Consider the following 21660-nt stretch of genomic DNA (forward strand, 5'->3'; position numbering starts at 1 on the left):
TACACATTTTGTTACTTGCTCACGCCCCCCATTGCCCCGAAAAAGGCGCATTCTGTATAAACAAAAGTAGGTAGGCGGCATTTTGCTGCACTCCCCGATTTTGTTTTTAATGCCAATGCTGAAAGAAGGCTGATTGGGCTTTCCTGCAAATTTGCACAATTCCTATTTAAAAAGGGCTAGAGACAACAAACTAGCTCGATGACATGGCCAAATACAAGTATGAAAATTAGTATTTTAAACTGTGTGGACCTCGAACTAATGACGAAGAAGAAATCTGGACCCTGAGGCTGGACCAGTTGGGAACCACTGGCATAAAGGGACTTTGTTGTACAGCCCTGTGTTGTAGAATGATAATACATGAACCTTGTAACAGACTTAATTGGGGTATTTCACAGCAATGGTCATTTTATATAACCAGGATATGTCTTAACAGATATTACAAATGTATTTTTTTGTTGCTGTTAAATTTGGTTACAGGTGAAACACAGATTTTTATTCTCTGTTAAGATGTTCTTTGGTTAAATAAAGTTATCACTCATGAATCACTGTGGGTCAGCAGGAACATTTTTTAGTGAGCATCCACGCTGATGAAGTATAATGCTCCAGCTGTGTCAGCAGCTTACACCCTGTAAATTTGAAAGGATTTGGCTGCCAGTGTTTGTATCACTCATCAAATGACTCTGAAAGTGATCCAAAGGATATCGTCTTCTGCTGTCGTTAAAGTTATGGTGTGGACTCCACCTTCCACTTGTGAGGATTGCCGATTAATAGTTCTTGGTACAGTCAGCCTTCTTGGTGTTGACAGTAGGTTTGCAACAGATTTTCAGAGTATGATAACATTCTCAGCAGTTTCACGGTATCACGGAATTGCTATTACTATCAGTCAGAATGAGCCTTAAATGGAGGGTTATTGTTGGTTGAACAAACATTTTATTACTATGATTGAAACTTGAAACCATTTTGGAAGTATGGAAGTTTGTGAAAAAAAGTCTCCCCCTTGAAAATAACTAAATAAAGTAGTGTTGTTTTGTTCGCAAACGAATCATTCAAAAGAATGAATCTGTTGAGTGAACGTACTGAACTGATTTGTTCATTTCTCAGTTCAGTTCAGCTCAGCAGCGAGTGTGCAGGCCAAGGTGGAACTGCTGATTCGGTCCGTGTGAACGATGAATTACTCGCGAGTCGCGAGGCAGCCAGGGTGCAGGGAGGGACTGCCTACCGCGTGACGAATCACTCGGTGAACGAATCACTTGGTGAACGAATCACTTGGTGAACAACGTAACCCCGATCCCTGAGTGATTCAAATCATTTCTTCTCAGCGATACACTTTCCTAGGGATCATTTTCTCCAAGCTAACAGCTAATGTAGCCAGGAGTCAAGCCACATGAACACAATCACACACCTCCCCATTGTTTCAACAGACTTAGTTTCCAGATAAACAAACTTAAACGATAGGCTGGCCAGTAATGAGACTCACCAGTGCAGGGCAGACGCAGCAGCAGCTCAGCTGTGTATCAGTTCATTGAGTCGGACTACATCGTACACAGTCAGGGCTCTTCCCGCCAAGCACTGAACGATTCAGTGAACGAATCTTTTGAACAAATCTTTTAAATGAACTGATTCTAGTGATTCAGTAACATCTAAAGAACTGCTTTGCCCATCTCTAAAATAAAGGGGAGATTCTCTGTCCAGTTGCTTTTTTTCCAATAACGTAGGTAAGCACATGTACACAGTATGATAACCCAGGGTGTCTTCTTTAACTCACTCTAACAACAATATTCCTACATAACACTAACCTCTGCACAAGACCAAATATATACTACTTGTCTGCAACACTTACCTGCGATGCTTAAATAAGTAAAACATGATTTCTCCAAAAATCTGCCCTAAATTTGGTTAAAATGTGTCTTGATGTCTTGAACAGGTCGTAAAAAGCATTAAATTTAACCATCTGATACCTGACACCCTGTAACTGTCAGCTTTTATATCCCGGTACACCTTTAAACCAGTGTATCACTGCAGCTCTAATTCAAGATCTTTTGCTTTAACTGTTTTTGGTTTTACTACTCTGTTAATTACGAGAACAATTGATGGTCTTGGCTGAGATATTGGTGGATATTAACTTATTGCAGATCAGGGTTGGAAATTAGCTCCAGGCTCCAGCCAAATGCTGGTAAAATATGCATGCGCCTGCTCGATGTGCTTCACTCACCAGCCAAAAAACAGTGGTAATCTATTTTGGTAGATTTTGGAATCCACCAGCCGCAGTGGCAGGTGGACAGAGAAGTTTATTTCCACAAATACATGAGTATCCACACAGTTTTTTTTGGGGGTCATTTAGCAAAGGCGTCTCCTTCAATAAGTAATCCAGACAGAGAGCACATACAAGTTTGTTTTTTAACTATAAAGAGTCACATTTAATATGTACCTTGGTCACAGTACGTATGTAAAAAGATGAATATTCAGTATTTTAGTGTCAGAAATACCCTCAGATCTCGATATAAGCAGAGCTCAAAGTGGGCTGCCGCTCACTGCTATACAGCACCAGCACTGCTATATTTTACTCCTCGGTGTACTGTGACTTTTTCTTGAACCTTTCACAAGCTGCTGGTGCTCCTTTCTGCCGTCTCTATATCAGGCTCTCTGTCTGGGCAGCTCATAATGTGCACCACCTCCCTGGTACACACACCAATATGTAACTTCAAGAACTGGATAGAAATATTAGCTTCAGAAATCCAATTTGTTAACATTAGCTTATCATTTATTATTTTGATTTATTTATTTAACCCTTATTTAACCAGAAAAAAAAACCTCCTTAGATTAAAAATCTCCTTTTCAAGAGCGTCCTTGCCGAAACATGCAGCAACATAGAACAAAAATACAGAATAAAAATGCACAGCTCTAGAAATGAACCAAAAAAATGCAAAAAAAAAAAAAAAAAAAAAACGGCAACTACACTTGATTAAGATAAGATAAAACCAGCTAATATACACCATGATATTGGCATATAGGTGATTGCATATAAAAAATACTGCAACAGCACTTTGAAGCGGTCGAGAGGAACCAACAAGAGCAACTTTAAGTCCTTCTGCAGAAGATTCCACATGTAAGGAACTGCAGACATAAATGCTCGCTTGCCAAACTCCAGTCATACCCTCAGTACAGACAATAAAAACATGTTTTGTGAACGTACATACATAAGAATCGGCACATATGTCAACTGATGACTAACAAGAAATTGCAGCACAGAAATGTCCGATACTTTATGTACTTTGCTTTACAACTTTAGAAAAGGTGTCACCTTTTAGTTCGTCACACAGAGAGCGACGACAGGTTGATTCCTTTTTAACTGTAAGTCATCATATTTGGTATTTATCTTGGTCACTATACAAAAAGATGGAAAAAGATGAATATGGCCTGATATTTTGGCATCAGAAATTACCCTCAGAAGTGATATTAGCATATTGCAGATACATCAGTATCAGCATGTATATGTCAGCCGGAAATGCCAGATATTTTTTGGGGGGGTACTTAAGAAAAGATGTCACCTTTTATTGAGTTCTTCAGAGAGCAGTGACAACTGTTAAACGTCACAGTCAGTATTTATCTTGATTTTGTTTTCCTACTGTTGCTCTATTAGACACTGGTTTTTGCTTCTGCTCCTTGAGAACACTTCTGTCTTCTATATTTGTATATTTTGTCAGATATTTAACACTCTTTTGTTCTAAAACTGGTTGTGAATCGTTGAAATTGTGGTTACTGTACTTGCTGTTTCTGTAATTTGAAACATTTACTGGCACAAGAATATTCTTCGGGATAAATAAAGCTATGTTTAATTGAAGTGAATTGAATCACATCACAAGACATGTGTAAAAAGATAAATATTGGAAGAATTCGTATCAGAAATATCCTTAAACACTGATAGAAGTCTCAGCTGTAAGAATCCAGTGTTAGTCAAAAACTACTAGTTACAGTCTGACAAAAAGGCCACAAAGAATCAAAAGACAAATCGTCCTTTTTACAAACCGAACACTGCAGCTTCAGTTCTCTCGTTAACGTGACAAACGTTCCACGCAGATGAGGCTGGTTAACATTTCTGGAAACCAGTAGCAAACTGGGAAGTGACAGCACAGTGGTAGAGCGTCAGGATTGCTCACACATAAAATGGATTATGTTCATGTTTAATGACTCTTCAGCCCGCAGGCTGGATTTCTGACATGTTAAGGATGACAGAGCTGCCTGCAAAGTGGAGATACAATTTATCCTCGGCTCGTTTCTCATCTTAGGATTTTTTTTTTTTTTTTTTTTGAGGTGCCAGTGGGCGACCGTCTCCAGTGCAACATAACAGCCATTGTGTTTATATCAGAAGGTCGTGTGTGGTTACTGTAACGCAGGAATGCTGTTGCCTTTTTTTCCACAGCGAGGAAAGATTTATGAAGATGTTGCTTTCATTTCAAACACAGAAATGCCATGTTGTCTACATATTAAGTAGCATGTGACAACAGGGCTAACAGCATTTCCATTTCACCATGTTGTTGTGAATTCCTCTGGAGTCGGTGGAGTTTTAAATATTTGGCGGAGGTTGCAGAGTTTGTCTTTATGCCAGCTGCTCTGGCAGAGGCCCAGATATTAGCTGGAGGTCCAATTCAAACAGTGTTGGCTGTGAGCGTCTGAAAGAAACTTTTCAAGTAATCCACCCATTCTGGCCAGCAAACAACTGTGTTAGCTCTGCTGAGGCTCTGCTCTGAATTGGTGCTTATTGTTCTGATCTGTCTCTTTCTGCAGCCTGTTTGGGAAGCCCTTTGATGGTGGGAAGAGGATGGACCATGGCGGTCCACAGCAGCAGCAGCAACATCCGATGGAGCAGCAGCAGCAGCAGCCGTATCACCCGCAGCACCCTGCTATGATGCGGCTGTATGAGGTCCAGAAGGAGGTGGCGTCTCTGGGGCCTCAGGTCTGCACCTTCAGCGGCATGCAGAATGATCGAGAATACAAACGTCTGGAGCGTGAGCTGACACGGCTGCTGCTGGAGGTGGACCAGGTGGACACGGAGGGCAAACCAGAGCTGCAGGGGGCACGAAAGAGAGCAGCACAGGAGGTGGAGGGCCTCCTGCGCTACCTGGAGGAGAATGCCACACATCCATCCCGCTTGGCCATCGAGGAGCTGAGCAACGAGGCGCGGCAGCTGGTGGACGAACGCGTGGTGGCACCTCAACGATCCGGTGGGGTGGCTGAAATTAGCGACGAGCTGGTGGATGCTCTCCAAGAGCTCATTCTCAGGCTCACCCAAGTCAAGACCGAAGGGAGGGTACCGCTCCGCAAGGCGCGCTATCGGGCACTGACACGCCTGTGCGCTGTGCAGGACGTGATCGAAGGGCGCACGCAGCAGCAGACGCTCTCCCTGCCGCTGTCGGGAGACACCCATGAGGCCGTGAACCGCATCAACCAGGTGATGGTGAAGGTGAGCGTGGCGCGCAGTCAGCTGGTGGCTCTGCTGATGGGTCTGAGCGGGAGGGACAGCTGCGCCCACCTATCACGGATCCTGACGGAGATGCAGGTGGAGCTGGATGCACTGGATGTTTCCGGAAACGCTGCGATCAGAAACTACAGGAAACAGGTGGTGGAGGAGATAAATGGGCTGCTGAAACATCTGGACCTGGAGGGGGAGGGAGACGACACACGCAGGTAGGCATCACTCAAAGATATAGACGAGCAATGATCATTTTAATTATGGATTAATCTGCAGATTATTTTCTTCAAGGTGAAGTCTTCAAATGTCTTGTTTTTTTTGACCAACAGGTAAAAACCAAAGATATTACATTTACTGTCTCAGATGAATGAAATGATCACATTTCAGAGGCCAGTGTTCAAATTTTGGCAGTGTTATTCTTATCAAAACAGCAGGGTGACCTCAGATAGTTGACTGTTGGTCGATGCGATTTAAGGAAGCTAATTCGACGTCAGTCTCAGAGTGAAATCGTCATAGTAGCAGAAAGTTGTGGAAAAAGATCATTCCAGTCAGGCTATATGAAGGAGCTGAATGTCTGATTTTACTGTATGTGGAATTGGTTGGTTTCCCAGTAAATCAGAATATGCAGCCAAAGCAGTTTGTAGCTGAACTATGCAACTCTTTACACATCATTTAAATCAAATCAAACATTTCTTGAACCACCCGAACCATCCTGGATCATCAAACAGTGAGTAACTAACCAAAGACAACGAGCTGATCAACGTCATGGTGTGTGTGGGTGGAATGATTTGGTGGCATCTCGGCACACTGAATTGTCACCTCTTTGAAAAACACAGCGCTCACTTCACCAACTTTATCAAACCAGTGAGTGTATGGGTTATTGCTGCTGCAGCAGAGGGCCAATCACATGTTACATTAAACTTAAGAATGCTTGCCTTGATTGGCTGCAAGCAAAACCATACAAACAGTTGTTCTTTAGTAGATCTGGGTACAAAAAAAAAAAAGCAGTATCATCTAACTGGAGAGTTTGTTTGACAAAGGTAAAATGTGTCACAACACACCATCATAAATGAAGCATTGTAGTGTTACAGAGAAGCCCAGGCCTTTAAATCATATTCCAGACATACAAGGGAACATGCTTGTTTGGTACAGACTCCAGCAAAAATCAAAATCATAATTTGTTTTTTCAGTGAAAACGAAATGAAAATTTGGCATTCCCACTAAAATCGCAACTCATGTCGCAATCGCAGTATCTTTATTATTATTTTTTGCTTATTATGCAGCCCTAGTCGATTTGATTTGATTTTTATTTGGAATTTTAAAAGCACAACGACTCACAGGAGAATCATGACATGAAAAATCCCAGAGGATAGCACTTAAAGCATCACTAGAAACACTGATTTCTATAGTGGTACCTTAAAGGTAGCGAGTATCTATACCCAGCCCTGAGCAGATCGCTGAATATCTTTTGAATTTATGGACGATTCTCTGTCAAAACCAGCAGCGCTAGGCACGTAGAGCAGCACTAGGCATGTAGAGCAGCTGTTTGCGTCTTCCTCAGGGATGCTAAGAAACTAAAGTAAGTGGTGTGCTCTCACTGTGCATCCATCCATCTTCTCTGCTCTGTTTCAGCACTACGGACAGCGCCACACATACACACTCACCCCCAACACACAACAAAATGAATGTAAGTTATCTGTCAGGGACACACCTGCAAAATAGTTTTTGATTATTTTCTTGTCGATTGACATATTGCAAAGGATGCACAACCTTCTCAGCTGGAATCACCGCTTAAACATTTTCTATACATCAAAGTAAACGCTGTGCTGTCCTCACATCATCCTGCACATCACCAGTAGCTTTGGGTGGTGGGTCGGAGGAGGATCTGTGGATTGTTGTTGAATTCAGATTTGTATCATGCTGCACTGTCAGGAGTGAATTAGACTCACATCACCACAGAAGCTCTGATAGCAATAATACGCCTACCGAGTACTCCATTATGTACAACAGCAGACTCGAGCACTGATTCAAGTACCACTCCATTCACATGTTTTTCTTTGTGCTGCCTAGTTATGGGCCTCAGTTAATTTGATTAAGTTTGTTTTTCACAATATGCTCTGAAAATAAAAACATCTTAATGGAATAGAGAAGGTGTTTTTAATGTTTGTTTGCTTGGCAGTGAGAATTAAAAATAATGCTGTCCTAAAATAATTCAGGTTGCGGAGTGTTTTGTGAGTAATATCAAAGGTGTCTTCTGACCCTGGAACATACCACAGGTTTATATTGATGCTGCCTGACACCTTCTTTTATTTTGGTGGGATTAATTGTGATTCTCTGGCTGGTGTGACGGAGCTGCTTCACCTCCTCCGCCTTCAGACACCTCAGCTTGGCACAGCTGGCGCCACACTGCAGACATTTTCCCTCCTGGTGCTAAAACCGTTAATACTGCAACAAATTACTGCTCATTCAGATATGGAGAAGCTAATTTTATTAGCTGTATCTCGCTGTTAAAGGGAACTCTGCTGATTTTACACATCAGTCTGTCAACAGGTGTCAGGAAGTACTACTGCATGTGGGAAAGTAGTTGTATAAAACTTTTTGTGGCTTCAGTAGTAGTAGAAAAATCTCCAACCTGTCTATCTGTGGTGGAGTTGCATTGTGGGTGATGTAGGTTCCAGGTTTTGACAAAGTAGAATGTGAATGGAAAAGACGAATTTTCTGGTTCTGCCTCATTGATTTTTTACACTAACTTACATCGTTATATCAACAATGTTATAGGGCTGCAGTGCTAAATCAGTGAGCACTCTTAAACCACCCACACATGATCAGTGGTAAAACCAGTCTGCGCTGGCTGTGCCATTGTTTTCCTATGGAGAGAGCAGTGGCGCCCAGCAAGGCAGAAGCACTGCCCTTGTGATGCACCTCTCAAAATTAGTCAAAACTGTATAATAGTGCTGGGTTGATTTACGATTTTGCCAATCTGGTCCAGTGTATGAGATTAAACCGACTTGATTTAATGCAAATCAGCTGAACAGGCATTTGGTATTATGGCACGTTCAATAGGTTGCATCAGTAACCTGTGCTAAAGGCATCACTGCTAAATCCAACTTTTATTGCATTAGTATTATGCAATATGATGAGGTGAGGGCTCTCTCAAGCCCCTTTTACACAGCCTGCTCAAGGTGGAAATGTTGCGGTGTTATTCCGACACACCGTCCTGTGTAAAATGTGCAAGCACAAAATGGGGGGGCATTGTTATTGTAACGTTGAGCTGATGGCAGAGGTTGTAACGAAGTTAAGTCTCATTATTTGTGTTTCAATACCCATACTACCACAGTATAGTATGCCAGAAAAAGATTTAGTACGTCTTAATACATAGTATGTCAAAAATACCAGGATGTTCTACTACATCCAGTCTGATTTTTCAATATGCAAGCCAGCATGCCTTTCTAGCTATTCTGACCCACAATCCTCTGCACAGCGGACGATGCATCACATCGACTGAGCCACAAAGAGATGACGACTTGACAGCTTGTTGAAATCTGTCAGAAGCCGCAGTGACGAATGACAGCGCCTTCAAGTGATTGATGACCAGTCAAATAGTAGTAATAGGAATATTAATTGTTTAATTGAACAAAATAATCATAAATATTACAAACAACAAAAGGACATACCTATGAAAATCACAATGACAGAACTGCAGGTGTAATTTCAGTGTTAAATATATTTAGAATCTACATCTGCGCACTTATACCTTCAAAATTAAACTACACACATAGCAAAGTAACAACAGCAGAGCTCCAGGTTGATCTTCGTCTCTAGCGAACTCATTTAGGGGCGTTTTGTTTCATCTCCAAAGTAACAAATATAAAGGCAAACGGGTCAAAGTATAGGGTGTAACATAATGTGTAAGTAGTGTGTCTTGATTGTGTGCATACTGCATGCAACAGTACATACTTTTTAACGACAGCTGCAGCACATGCTAAAAGTAAAAAGAAAAAGTATGTGATTTGGAGCACGCCCTCTGTTCCACTCTGGAGCAGCTGTTGAGTCAAGTGCAACACCTAGTGATCATCAGTAAAGACTGATATTGGCTCTAAAATGAACTATCAGAATCTCCCAACATGGTATTTATTATTTTGCACAATGAATAAATTTTACATACATTGAAAAGTATTGTATTTTATGTCTCCATCTGCTGGTGGGCCGTCACGATAAGAGTTAGCATGCATAATAATTGTAGGAGCTAAGCCTATTACTTGCAGCTGCATGGATGTTTCACCCGACCTGACCTGGCTGACGAGCTTTGCGCAGTTGATGCCACAGCTTCCATGGCTGTGTTGAGTTCAGACAAACTGTTGGTTCCAGTTGCCAAACAGTCATCGTGTTTATTCATTCCACCAATCACAGGTTGAATAAATGTAATTTTCTTTATCTTTCAAACCAAACACACAGCAAGTTGCACACTGTCCTGCACCACGGCGGTGAAAAACCTTTCGCCCTTAGCTACAGTGTTGTTCCTACCATTACACACGAAAGCTCCAAATGCAATTAATGTCTGCTGAGTGAATGACATATTTGGCTCTTACAATGATGTTAATTCCACTACAGAAGAGATTTGATGATTACTTAGGGAGAGAGATAAGTGGATACATTGATATTGGTTATCAGCCAAATGAGTTACTATATATATTGGCATATCAGATATTGGCAAAAAATCATGCATCCCTACTTAATATAAAACATGTTTGACCCTTTTTACACCGACCCGACCCTTACTCTGTAACGCAAAATTAAAATCATACCACGGTCTTGCCAGGTAAAGTCATGCGTGGTGAAGTCAGATGGGTCTAGGTTTGTGAAAAGGCATATAGTTTACGAGCTTAGCTAAATCCAATGCTAAAGTTAGCTTAGATGACTTAAACCTGTGCTGCTCTTTACCTCTGCAAGTGTCTGCACTCTGCTCTGCACCCAACCTCTCAGTGAGCAAAGAGAACGTTTCATATCGTGTGAAGGAAGCTGTGAGGACTGTGAACACACTGTGATAAAGTCTTTGTTTGATGCATGTAAAGAATTTGATCTCTTTAAACATCAGTATGATTGTGCTTAAATTTAGGAAAATATCCATATTGACATAGATGATTTCAACCGTACACCCAGACCTATAAGTACCAACACTTGGTCAGTACTGACTTTGATACCACAGGTAGTGATGATGCAGTTTGTGGTTGAAATCCAGGAGTTTTCAAAGCAGTAATCCAGTGTCTGTTTCTTCAGGTACGATCTGGCGCAGAACAACTCCATCCGTGAAATCGAGGCTGTGCGAGCTCACGTCTCCCACCTGCGAGAGGGCGTCCTGCGGCACTGCGTGATGGGGGATCTGAGCTTCAGGCCCAAAGCCGAGCTGCAGAGCCTCCTCACTCATCTGGACCAGGTGGACACGGCCAAGAACCCGTGCATCAGAGAGGCCCGCCGCCGCGCCGTGGTGGAGGTCCAAGCCATCATCACCTTCCTGGACCTCCGTGAGGCCCTGGCCCGCCGCCAGCCGGGCCCCAACGAGCACCCTTCGCACCGGGCCGTGTGGCTAGTCCTGGGGAGCCTCTCGGACCTCCAGGCCCAGGTGCTGGGCTTTGACGGCAAGCGGGTCGACAAGAGCTACATGATGCTGGAGGAGCTGCTGACCAAACAGCTGCTGACGCTAGACGCCGTGGACCCGCAGGGCGACGAGATGACCAAGATGGCGCGGAAGCAGGCGGTAAAGTTCGCCCAGAACATTCTCAACTACCTGGACATGAAGACAGACCAGTGGGAGTATTGATCCACTTTAAAAAAAAAAAAGAAAGACATCAGTGTGGTAGCCGTGTTGCCGGGTGGGGACACCGATGTGACGTCGCTGCAGTAAAGGAGCTGATAATGTGTGTAAATAAAAACCTGGTACGTTATCATTCCATGGGCTGTAAATATAGACTCAAATCCCCAGAATGCACTGCAGCAGCGCTTTTCTTTCGTCTCTTTGTGGTAGTTGTGGCCGATCCTGCTGAGAAGAACACAGAACTCCTTTTGTGAAACACACTTTGGATTTTTTTTTGTGCGTTTTGAACATTTTCTTTTGAAATCTCCCGTGTGTGTGTGTGTGTGTGTGTGTGTGTGTGTGCGTGCGTGCGTGCGTGTGTATGAGTTGTCATCTGTCGTCGTATCAGGCGTGTGTGTGGTGGCTGAAGCCTGCTACCAAAGCACTACATAATGCCTGTTCTAGTGGTCGTATCCTCCAGACTGCACTTGATATCGATGAAGTGTGATGGATTGCTTCACAGTGGCTTCCCCCGTCTGGCCTGATTAATCTGAGTTGCCAATAGAGACAGTCAATGCATGTGTTGAATACAGTGACCCAATTAGACAGAGTCGACCACGGCTACCAGCTCGGTCCAGATTGTGATACCTGTTGGTTTGGCGCCAATTTTTGGGCGTCAAAATGGCCAACTATTCTGGAGCGTTTTTATTTTATTTTGCTGCAGTTTCGAATTAAAATCCAATTCTTTCTGGCGGAGCAGATGGCGCGAACAACTGTTAAATGGGAATTTTAATCTGCACTTAAATTAAGAGGCAGCATCAAAAGGTGAAACATTAGAAGCAGAGCTGAGGCGTTCCCACAAACGTTGAGCTGGTGTAGACGCCAGGCAATCTGTGTTTAAACAGCAGTTTGCATTATTCACATAAGGTCACTCTCCACTCCTGCGTGACCCCGTTTATCCCCTCTGTGTCTCTGGTAGCGCTCCAAACTCACACGACTGTCATGGCAGCCGCCCTGAAAATCCTGCAAACCACAGCTGTCGTTGGCAGGCAGTCAAATGAGTAAAGAGACGCAGCTGAGATACAGATAAAGTAAGCAGGGAACTCAAAATCTGTAATGTTGTGAGGAAAAGACAGAAGTACCTTTCCCCTCGCTGCTTGTGTAGCTGTTAGTCTGTAATATGTTTCAAATGTTTGTTGTGACTCTGTACGATCGCGCTAGGCTATAAATGGATCAGGTTTTTAAAATTCAGAGATAGAAGAAGGAGAGGAGGCGAAATGTTTTTTTGCTGCTGCTTTTTGTTTCTACCCACTGCTTTCTACTGAGTGGAGAAGTGCGACTGTGAGAGGTCCCCGGGGAGAGGAAGAGGAAGAGGAAGGGAGGTTGAGGCGCTGATATCCTCTGGATTGACACATCAAGGCTGAAGCTCACAGAGCCAACAGTCGGGTCCTGTGCAGTAGAGAGTATTGATGGTTATCACAGTCGACACAGCCTTCTAGAAACTTCTCGAAGCTGCTGCTGCTGCTCGAGACGGTGGGAGGGGAGGGAGGGAAAGGACTGGAAGAGAAAGTCCAAAATCTCTGTGCCTTTATTTTCACCCTTCCCTGTGAGCTGGTTTGTGTAAAAGCAGCCTTGTAGTGTAAAAAGAAGCAAGCAGCTGCTCTTTTTTTGATATGTATCAACGCTGAAGCACCGAATGTGTTTACGGAGAGCACCTTGGCCGTTATCACCGCAAAAAAATTTGCACTATTTGTCAGAAATTGAAGCTCTTTCAAATCAGTATTTGTTCCCTGGTGATGAAACACCAAAGGTGGAGGTGTTGTGGTTAATAATTTGTGGTAACACAGAATGACGATTCTACTTTATAGCAGGCAATAAGATGAGTCACATTGTGCTTTCACACTGCAAACAGCCTCGCTGATGGTGCCGATCTTTGGCTCCGAATGCAAATTGGCAACAGGAGCCGAAACACAAATGACAAAACAAAATTATTAGCTGACTAAATTACTTCACAGCTTCCTGCTGACCTCTGAGAAGTTAATTGTGGAAGAGTTGGTTTTTCAGACATTAATTCCTGCAGAAGATTTTGGATTTTCAGAACTCATTCTTGACCCACCTCATGTAGGAGCTGTTCTGGAGCTTTTAATCATCACATGATCAGCTGAGACACTTTAATCCAGTTGACATGGAAATGTAAACAATCAAATTTAGAGTTTTCCTGAGCATTTTGAGGAATTTAAAGCAGCTATAATGAATATTTTTATTTTAACAATGGATCAAATGATGTGTACGTAAAAGAGGTTGCTTATAGTGATGAACCAGCAGATGATCATCATCCACCTTAGCAGTTCTCCTCCGCTTTACACAGTTTGTATCCTCCTGAGACCAGAACCTGTCATTTCTCCTAGCTATTTGGGATCAGTAGGACCTAATAGTATAAAAAACTAAACATTTTAATAAAGTCCCAGTGTCCGCAAACAGGACGATAATAAATTCCCAATGTCTTCAAATGAGTACTTCCTAATTGACAATTTCTTGTTACTGTTGCTAAAATTGGTAAAGGTTGTTCAAACTACAAACATTATTAATAAGAAATAAACAAATTTCAGTTATAAAATGTGATCAGGTTTTGGTCCTTGTCCACTTTTGTGTCGGGGTCGGCTGCAGACCAACTTGGCAGAGATGGCTGCCATCTTGTTTTTACATGGATGACTGTATTTTGCTTTTGCTACCACACGATGAAACAAATAAGTGTCCATGAACGAGGACAACAGGTCTCAGTTAGGCAGAATGAAGTAGAAGGTGCGGTAAACCCAAAATGTGACGTCCTTATGAGGACACAAGGTCTCAGGAGGATATACACACTTATGTTGTGATTATTTTACATGGTTAAGACCAAAAGTTTGTTCATTTAGTGGCTAATTTTTTTTAGATGTTTTCAGTTTGTGACTAAATGGACCTGGTGGTAAAATAGTTTTGACAATGACTGTTTAAAAAGTCAAAAATTAAACTTTCAATCTCAATTTTTTGGCCAGCATAAAAGAGAAGTTCTTAAAGTGCTCAGAGAAAGAATGGAAATCTGACATTTGCATGACAACTGCTGATGAAGACACCTGAGGCCCAGTTTAAAAGATCCATAGCCCATGATTTAGGTGCGTTGCACAAGTGCATTTAGGACATCGAACTGTGCTTTTGCGAGTTAAACCGCACATAATCTGGGCATAAAGTGAGGTGAGGAGGTTGTGCTTAGTCCTTCAAGTTATCATAGGTGTGTGTGGGGCCAGTTGCGCTCTCAAACTTACCACTATTTACATGGTGGATTCGGCAAATTGGAGAAGCAAATGGTTTTCTGCTCAGTAATACAGTTAGAGCAGTGATGTCACTGCAGCAAATATCATGGGACGTTTAAGCAGCAAAGCTAAAACCTGTGGTGATAAACGTGATCAAGGAAACAGAACTCAATTTTTAGTTTCTGAAGTAAACAATTAACGCTGCTCCTTGTGCATAAATGCACACAGCTCTGATCTCTTCACATTTTAGAGAATGTAATTCATGTTTTCCTCATTGATGATGCATTATTTCAGCCTCCCGCAACCCATCCACATCCCTGTGTGAACGTGCCTATGTAGGCGCATGTTACTATCTGAATAATGTGCTCTTAAAGTAGCAGGAAAACACTGTGACTTTAGATCAGGTTTTTGTTGGTCAATGCCTCAAAATAGCAACAAACCAACAATGCACCTGAACACATCTCACTATAAGACCTTCACGCCCATCGACACACAGATGCGTTCAAGTACATCGCTATTTACACAACCTGGGCGCTGGCCATGAAAATGAAACTAGCAATAACAGTTGCACTGTGCTGTGCACCACTTCTCGCCAGTTGAAAGATTGAAAGCTCCATAATGCCTTTGTAACAGACCTTGAGGTGAAGTGAAGATTTGTTTGGCTCCAAATAGTTTCTCATTCTCAACCTGCTCCTGAAATAAAAATATCTCAGTAGGGAAGGAGGGAACCTTTGGATCTTATCCGACTGTTGTCCCTGTGCTCTCAGCTCTGTGGGAATTCTCCTCTGACTTGTCGACGCCGGTTGCTCGCAGTGTGAACGCAAACTAAAGAGTCAAACATCATAGTTTCCCTGCAACAAGTTACACACGTGATTAAAGCATCAAAGCTGAGGCAGATCTTTGCTGCTCGTCCCAGCTCTCCTGTGTACCACTGCTTTTTAAAAGAAAACACAAAAACATGTTCCAGTGAACTCCCACAGACCCTTTTCATGTGCATTAAGCTGCCATTGGAAGCATTTCAGACACAAAGCCTGCCACTCGGCCTCCTGGGTATGGCGCTGACTCATACAGGAGAAGATTAGATTAAACAGTGTTCATTAAACATGGTCAGCCTGCCTGGCTGTTGTTGCAACAGATGCTTTCTCACAGCGAACCTTATGCTCTCTCAGACCAAACCAGCCCAGACACACCTTAAGTTCACATGCTCTTTTTTGAATGCAGTAATATATTATTATATAAATGTATATTTCGTCCTCGCATTCCTGTACATGACTTCCTTTTTAAGCATTCATTTGAATAATTTATCAAAGGTTTTACACTGTGTAAAGAAATGTTACTTTTTCTGTCTTGTCATCAGAGTGTCTCGAGGCCCCTTTTTTTTTTTTTTTTTTTTTCATTAAATCAATATTCAGTGTTAGTGGCGCCTCTGTGAGTGGGCGTTATGGCAACCACACAAATTTATACTCTGTGGTTCATAAGGACAAACCTAAAAAGGAGGATGGCAGTGAGGTAAAGCACCGTTTTCTAGATGTTTTGCTGAAAAGAGATGGAGCAAGTGACCCTTCAAAAATTCCACGTATGCTGTACATATTCAGACCCTGGTCCCAGGTCGATTTACAAAACAGTTTTACTTCTGAATTAATAAGAAAAGGAATTCCTGACAGTATTATGATGCATTTTTGTGGCCGTATGTGTTTACACAAGAAAAGACGACTGATTTTATAGGTCTGAAAGAAAGATATATTTCTGCGTTTACTGGTATGTCCTTGCATGAGTGTGAAAGTTTGTCAAATTTAATTAATGTCAAGGAAAAAGTCATGGAGCAGTGTTTTAAAGGACAAGGCAGGTTTGATTTTCTTGTCTCGTATTTTCATTATTGTCAAGAAATCCCCCAAAAAGACCAAAACCAAAAAAATGTCCACAAAATCATGCAAATATTTTAAAAGATAAGTATATATTTTTATTTTTACAAAGGCTCCCAAAACAGCTATTCATGCCACGTCTTCATCGAACAAACAGGAGTAAACAGTGGATTTCTTGGGGACTGTTTTCAGCGGCGGATTAATCCACATTAGGCGCTCCAGTGAGTGTTTGGGGCAGCAGGACGATGTATGACGTAAGTCAGAATAAACTACAGTGTGTGTTTTCACGATGATGAAGGAACATGTCACAGAGTGCAGGCTGTCCTCATTCACTGTTTGTGCTTATGCCTCCAAAAAGTAATGCGCTATATTTTTAATATAACCCACATAATCGTGGGCTTGCGATCGATATGACACAATATTATCTGCCCATTTATCATAATCAATTACAGGAGAAGCTGCCACCCCTTTCTTTCTTGCTTTTGGCCATAAAAATTCATGTAGATAAGTATAACCCCTTAAGTGCAGTAAAGTTGACTTTAAACTGACTCCACTAGGGAGAAGTCAACCTTTATGGAAGAAATCTTTTTATTTCAACCCAGACCCTGAGAACAAACTTCTCCCACCAGCCATAAAACATAAATTAACACGATCAATTAACAGAAGAATAAAATTAGGCTCAATAATAACTGTCAGGGTTCATAGACAAAACAACTGTTTATTAGCTTAAGCACTTATACATTGCATAAATTAGCCTAGAGGCAAAGATTTCCTCAACTCATAGCTTAAAAAATGATATGTAATATTCATACTTTTTCCTATTCACCATTGGCACTGCTTCTCCTGACGTCACATCACGTAACGTCAGTATTGTGACGACGCCCAACCTAACTGCTAGAGGTGCTATTTCGTAAGATATCATGGCAGTAATTTGTAAGCCATCATCAGGCCCCCAGGAACATCGCTCAGCCTTGCTACCAGTTTTCCCAGTGGTCACTCAGCTGTATTTCAACGTAAAAATTCCCTGTACCCCAAAAAGCATTTTCCCCATAGACCACCATCATAAAAGGGACGTCTGTAAAACTGTTGATGGGACACCTCGACAGCAAACAAGGTCACTTATCACTTTTTTATTCTGAATTCTTGATCCCTGGAGGTTTCAAATTTGTAAAACTTTCCTCAAGCTGCGAAACCAAATCTGTGACATCATCGCAATGTCAAGTCTATGGGCCATGCAGGAACATATTCAGTGGGCCGCATACCACTAAAATAAACATGGAAGCCAGGCAAGCAATTCTCATTCCTGTGAATAGGTACCATCTTTGGGTCCGGTATCCAGGTCTAATAGTACATCCATGGATATTATAAGTCAGGTGACGTAGTAGAGTGACAAAGGCCGTGTAGGGAGGAAGTTTGGGGTGGATGGGTTAAATAAACACAGGACTTTGACCCAAGAGACAGGTGTTTGTGTCCCATGAGACACCAAAAGTCACGTCGCGTCTATAATTTGATGACCCCAACCATGAGTCTTTTCCTAAACCTAAACGGTGGGGGTGCTATTTTGTAAGGTATCATGGTAGTAATCCATAAAATATCATCAGGCCCCCCTCCAGTTTTTCCCAGTGTGCAAAACTTTTCTTAGATATCATACGAACTGTTGTAAGAGGATATGTCGATCAGTGCGATAGTGTGGCTCACTGATGTGTTTTTAATAGTCTTTGGACGACATAAAGCTCTGTGGCACAGAGGAGTACAATACATCAGGCTGTAGATACACACAAACACAATACTTATATTTATTGTTGGTTTTGGTCTTTTCTTGGGATTATTTGGAAAGAAGAAAAATGTAGAATATTACCAAACTTATCCTTTAAAAACAGCGACAGCTCTAAAACTGCTGGTATTAAAACAAAGTTTCAGAGTCGATTCCTTTCTTTAAATACCATTTTGATCAGTTTGAAACCTCTAATCCTAAAGTGAATAATCTAGTCTGTCCTCTCCACCCAGACGTCTTGTATCCCCAACACACTCACGCAAACAGCAATGGACCGCTAAAAGCAGCTCGGGGTCGTCTGAGCTTGGTGGCACTGAAGTCCATTAGTCAAAGAGTTTAAAAGATTCAGACCCAGTGGGTATTGAAAGGTATGAAAGGCTGTCTGACTTCTATCAGCCCTTTACAGGACGATGAGTTTACACACTGAACACCAAAAGGAGTGAGTGACTCGCAGATTTAGAGGTCAAAAGATTTAATTTTCCTGATCCTAGATTGAATGTAGTCATTAAGGAATGTTTTGTCTTTTCATTTCATAGCACCAAAGTTCATTTCAGTGAAGAGGGATTTGAATTGAAGCTTAATTTACACGGGACAATATGAAGATTATAGTGGTGAAGAGGAAGGTGGAGGGTATAGAATCAGTATGTAGACAGTAACCTAACACCACCATCACACCCAAAAGTTATGCTGGCTGTGGTTTAGGGTGCTACAAAAGCTTTTGGGCTTGTTGTTAAGCTACAGTTTCAGACCAGTGGCCAGTTGCACCAGCTGATTGAAGTTTGAGTCTTAAATCGACACTAACTGCTGTAAAACTCCGCACTTTGTTCAGTTGCACCAACTACACTTAAAGTACCGTTTCATGTTCTTATCCTAGACCTCTTTCTTTTGTCTGAGATTTTCTCACACAAGTGTTTCAAGTCACATTAAGCCAATTCTTGTCTCGACGCAAAGTTGTTTAAATCACTTGATGCCATTTACATGTCTGTTTGTCAGGTATGGAGATGGAGTCAGGACGTGGTTTAGCATAGCTTAGCACAAAGACTGGAGATGAGGAAACAGCTAGCCTAGCTCTGTCCAAAGGTTCACCTACCAGCACCTCTGATTCCCACTAATTAACACCTTGTATCTCGTTAGTTTAACCCCTTGAAACTTGGAGCAACATCACATCTTGCAAGTATCTAAACCTTTGAACCCTGAGAAAATAGGTGTGATTTCTTTCAAAAACATGGGGAAAAGGCAATGAGCAACTTGGTAGGAAATGTCCAACAAATTGCCCCAAAGAAATAATGGATTCAAAAAATATATATTTTAAAAAAAAAATAGGGAAAAAAAGAAAAGAGCCAGGGAAAAAAATTATATTTATAATTATTATTGTTACATTTTTAAAATATGTTACAGATTTTTTTTTTATAATTTTAACGCACTTGTTTGTTTTCAACTTTTTTTTTTTATTTTTTTTTTTTACTAATTTTCTTGTCAAATATTGGACAAAAAGTCAGTGAGCAACTTGGTAAGATATGTCCAACAAATTGCAAAAAAAAAAAAATAATAGTTTAAAAAAGTTATATAAAAAAATAGGGAAAACCGAAAAAAGACAAGGAAAAACGATATATATAATTATTATTATTATTATTATTATTACATTTTTAAAAATATGTTACAGAATTTATATATATATATATATATATATATATATATATATATATATATATATATATATATGTATGTATGTATATAATTCTAAAGTACTTTTCTAGGTCATTTTCTGTTTTTTTTTTTTTTTTTTTAGTAATTTTCTTGTTTTTAATTTTCTATTTTCTCCAATTCCTTGCAATTTTTTGGGCTCATTTCTACTTATGTTGCTCATTGCCTTCTTCCCATGTTTTTGAAAGAAACCAAGCCAGTTTGCTCAGGTTTCAAAGGGTTAATACATACAGAAACTGAATTGTCAAAGCGATAATTAGCAACTGGCTGTTTACAGCTAGCATGGCTCCGTCCAAGTCTTCGTTGGTTGCCTGGTCCCTGATTCTAAGAATGTGTCTCTCAACAAATAAATGCAAAAATCAACAATTGGTATTTACTGTTATTTAAAGAAAAGGCTCCGTAATTTCCTCAACAAGCTGGTTACTGTAGTTTTTAAACTTATCTTAGTCTATTAGGAGCAAATGGTGCATTTGTTGGGGACTATTTTCTGCAGTGGATTAATCCACATTTCACTGATCCAACCAAAGAAATCATCTGGCATATAACTCCCAGTTAGACTAAAAAATGTCATTTTTACACTTAAAAAAATGATTTAACAAACAAGATTTAACATGTTTATTTAGGGGTTTTGTTTTCAGATCATAAATGTCTCGCATTGATCGCAGCTGTTGCCATCGTTAGCTAACAGCGCAGATTTTGGCTCACCTCCATGTTTGCAATGTCAAATTAGTTACTACATTTCTGTTATGCAGGAAACACAAATTTAAGGAATCAAATAGCGCTCTACAAGCCGTTTCATGTGGACTTTAAGACTGGAGGTGCTAGCAGGTGGATTTCGTTGCTCTCAGAGTCAGGCTAGCTCTTTCCCCGTTTCCAGTGCTTGTGCTAAGCTAAGTTAGCCGGCTGATAATGGTGGCTTCATTTTTAAAGTACAGAAATGGTATGACTGGTATCGATCCTCTCATCTGACTCTTGGATAGAAAGTGGAAAAGCATATTTCTCAAATTGTCAAACTGTTCTATGAGGTTATATCTCAAATCTACATTGTTACTAACGGCCAGTTAAAGTATCTCCACTACATTCAGACTTACTTTCACCTGGTGCAACATCCCACTTGATCCAGCAAGCGATCGTATGATGCAGGACAAATTGTCTAGATATGGTGATATATGAAAGGGTATAAATGATGTTAGAAAGCAGAAATGATGATTTGTGATTGAAATCCAAGAGGAGGGAAAATCGTTCCTTATCGAGCTTTATAGCAAAAAGTTCTTTTAAGCGCACTTTTTTATGTTCCTTAGTCACTGTTGGTTATTACTGGTTTGCCTTTCTTTCTGCAAATGACAGGAATGTGTTCTGTGATGAAAAAAAGGTATTGCATTTCGTTTATTTTTCCAGATATGTTTTCTGAAGTCGCCTTTAACTGCATTGATTGTGACAGGCTTTTGCTGTTTCTCCTCCGAGACGCGCTTGTATAAAAGCACACTGAGACTGAAAAAAAAAAAAAAACCAAGTCGTGTGAATGCTCCATGGATGGTTGTGTTTTGAATTTGTATTCCCACAGCAAAATAAAGACGGTGTGTCTTGATGAGTGTTATGTTAATGTGTTTTTATTCCTGGCAGCTCTCCAGAGAACATGTGGGCACCTGAGAAGTTTCTTTGAAAAGGTGATCACAAACTTTTAAAATGCAGACTCGGGGTTATTTTAAGAAAACATACAGTATCGCAGAGGGAGGCTGGATAAAAGACATTTCATGCACCACAGACTC

The 21660-nt window shown here is 41.1% G+C and overlaps 1 protein-coding gene and 1 long non-coding RNA gene across 4 annotated transcripts in view; one reads left to right on the top strand and one right to left on the bottom strand.

The window, feature by feature from the left end:
- bag5 (BCL2 associated athanogene 5) overlaps positions 1 to 21485 on the top strand; it is a 32422-nt gene extending 10937 nt beyond the window's left edge. For all 3 annotated transcript variants that reach the window (XM_033642403.2, XM_033642402.2, XM_033642401.2), the window contains exons 2-3: positions 4786 to 5685; positions 10748 to 21485. In XM_033642403.2, the coding sequence (XP_033498294.2) occupies positions 4786 to 5685; positions 10748 to 11288 (1441 nt within the window). In that variant the 3' untranslated portion in view covers positions 11289 to 21485. The remainder of the gene's footprint in view (positions 1 to 4785; positions 5686 to 10747) is intronic.
- LOC117266955 (uncharacterized) overlaps positions 1 to 21660 on the bottom strand; it is a 36232-nt gene that overhangs the window by 4878 nt on the left and 9694 nt on the right. The window lies entirely within an intron of this gene.

This window comes from Epinephelus lanceolatus, chromosome 15, assembly GCF_041903045.1.
Source record: "Epinephelus lanceolatus isolate andai-2023 chromosome 15, ASM4190304v1, whole genome shotgun sequence".
In the NCBI taxonomy this organism is placed as follows: domain Eukaryota; kingdom Metazoa; phylum Chordata; class Actinopteri; order Perciformes; family Serranidae; genus Epinephelus; species Epinephelus lanceolatus.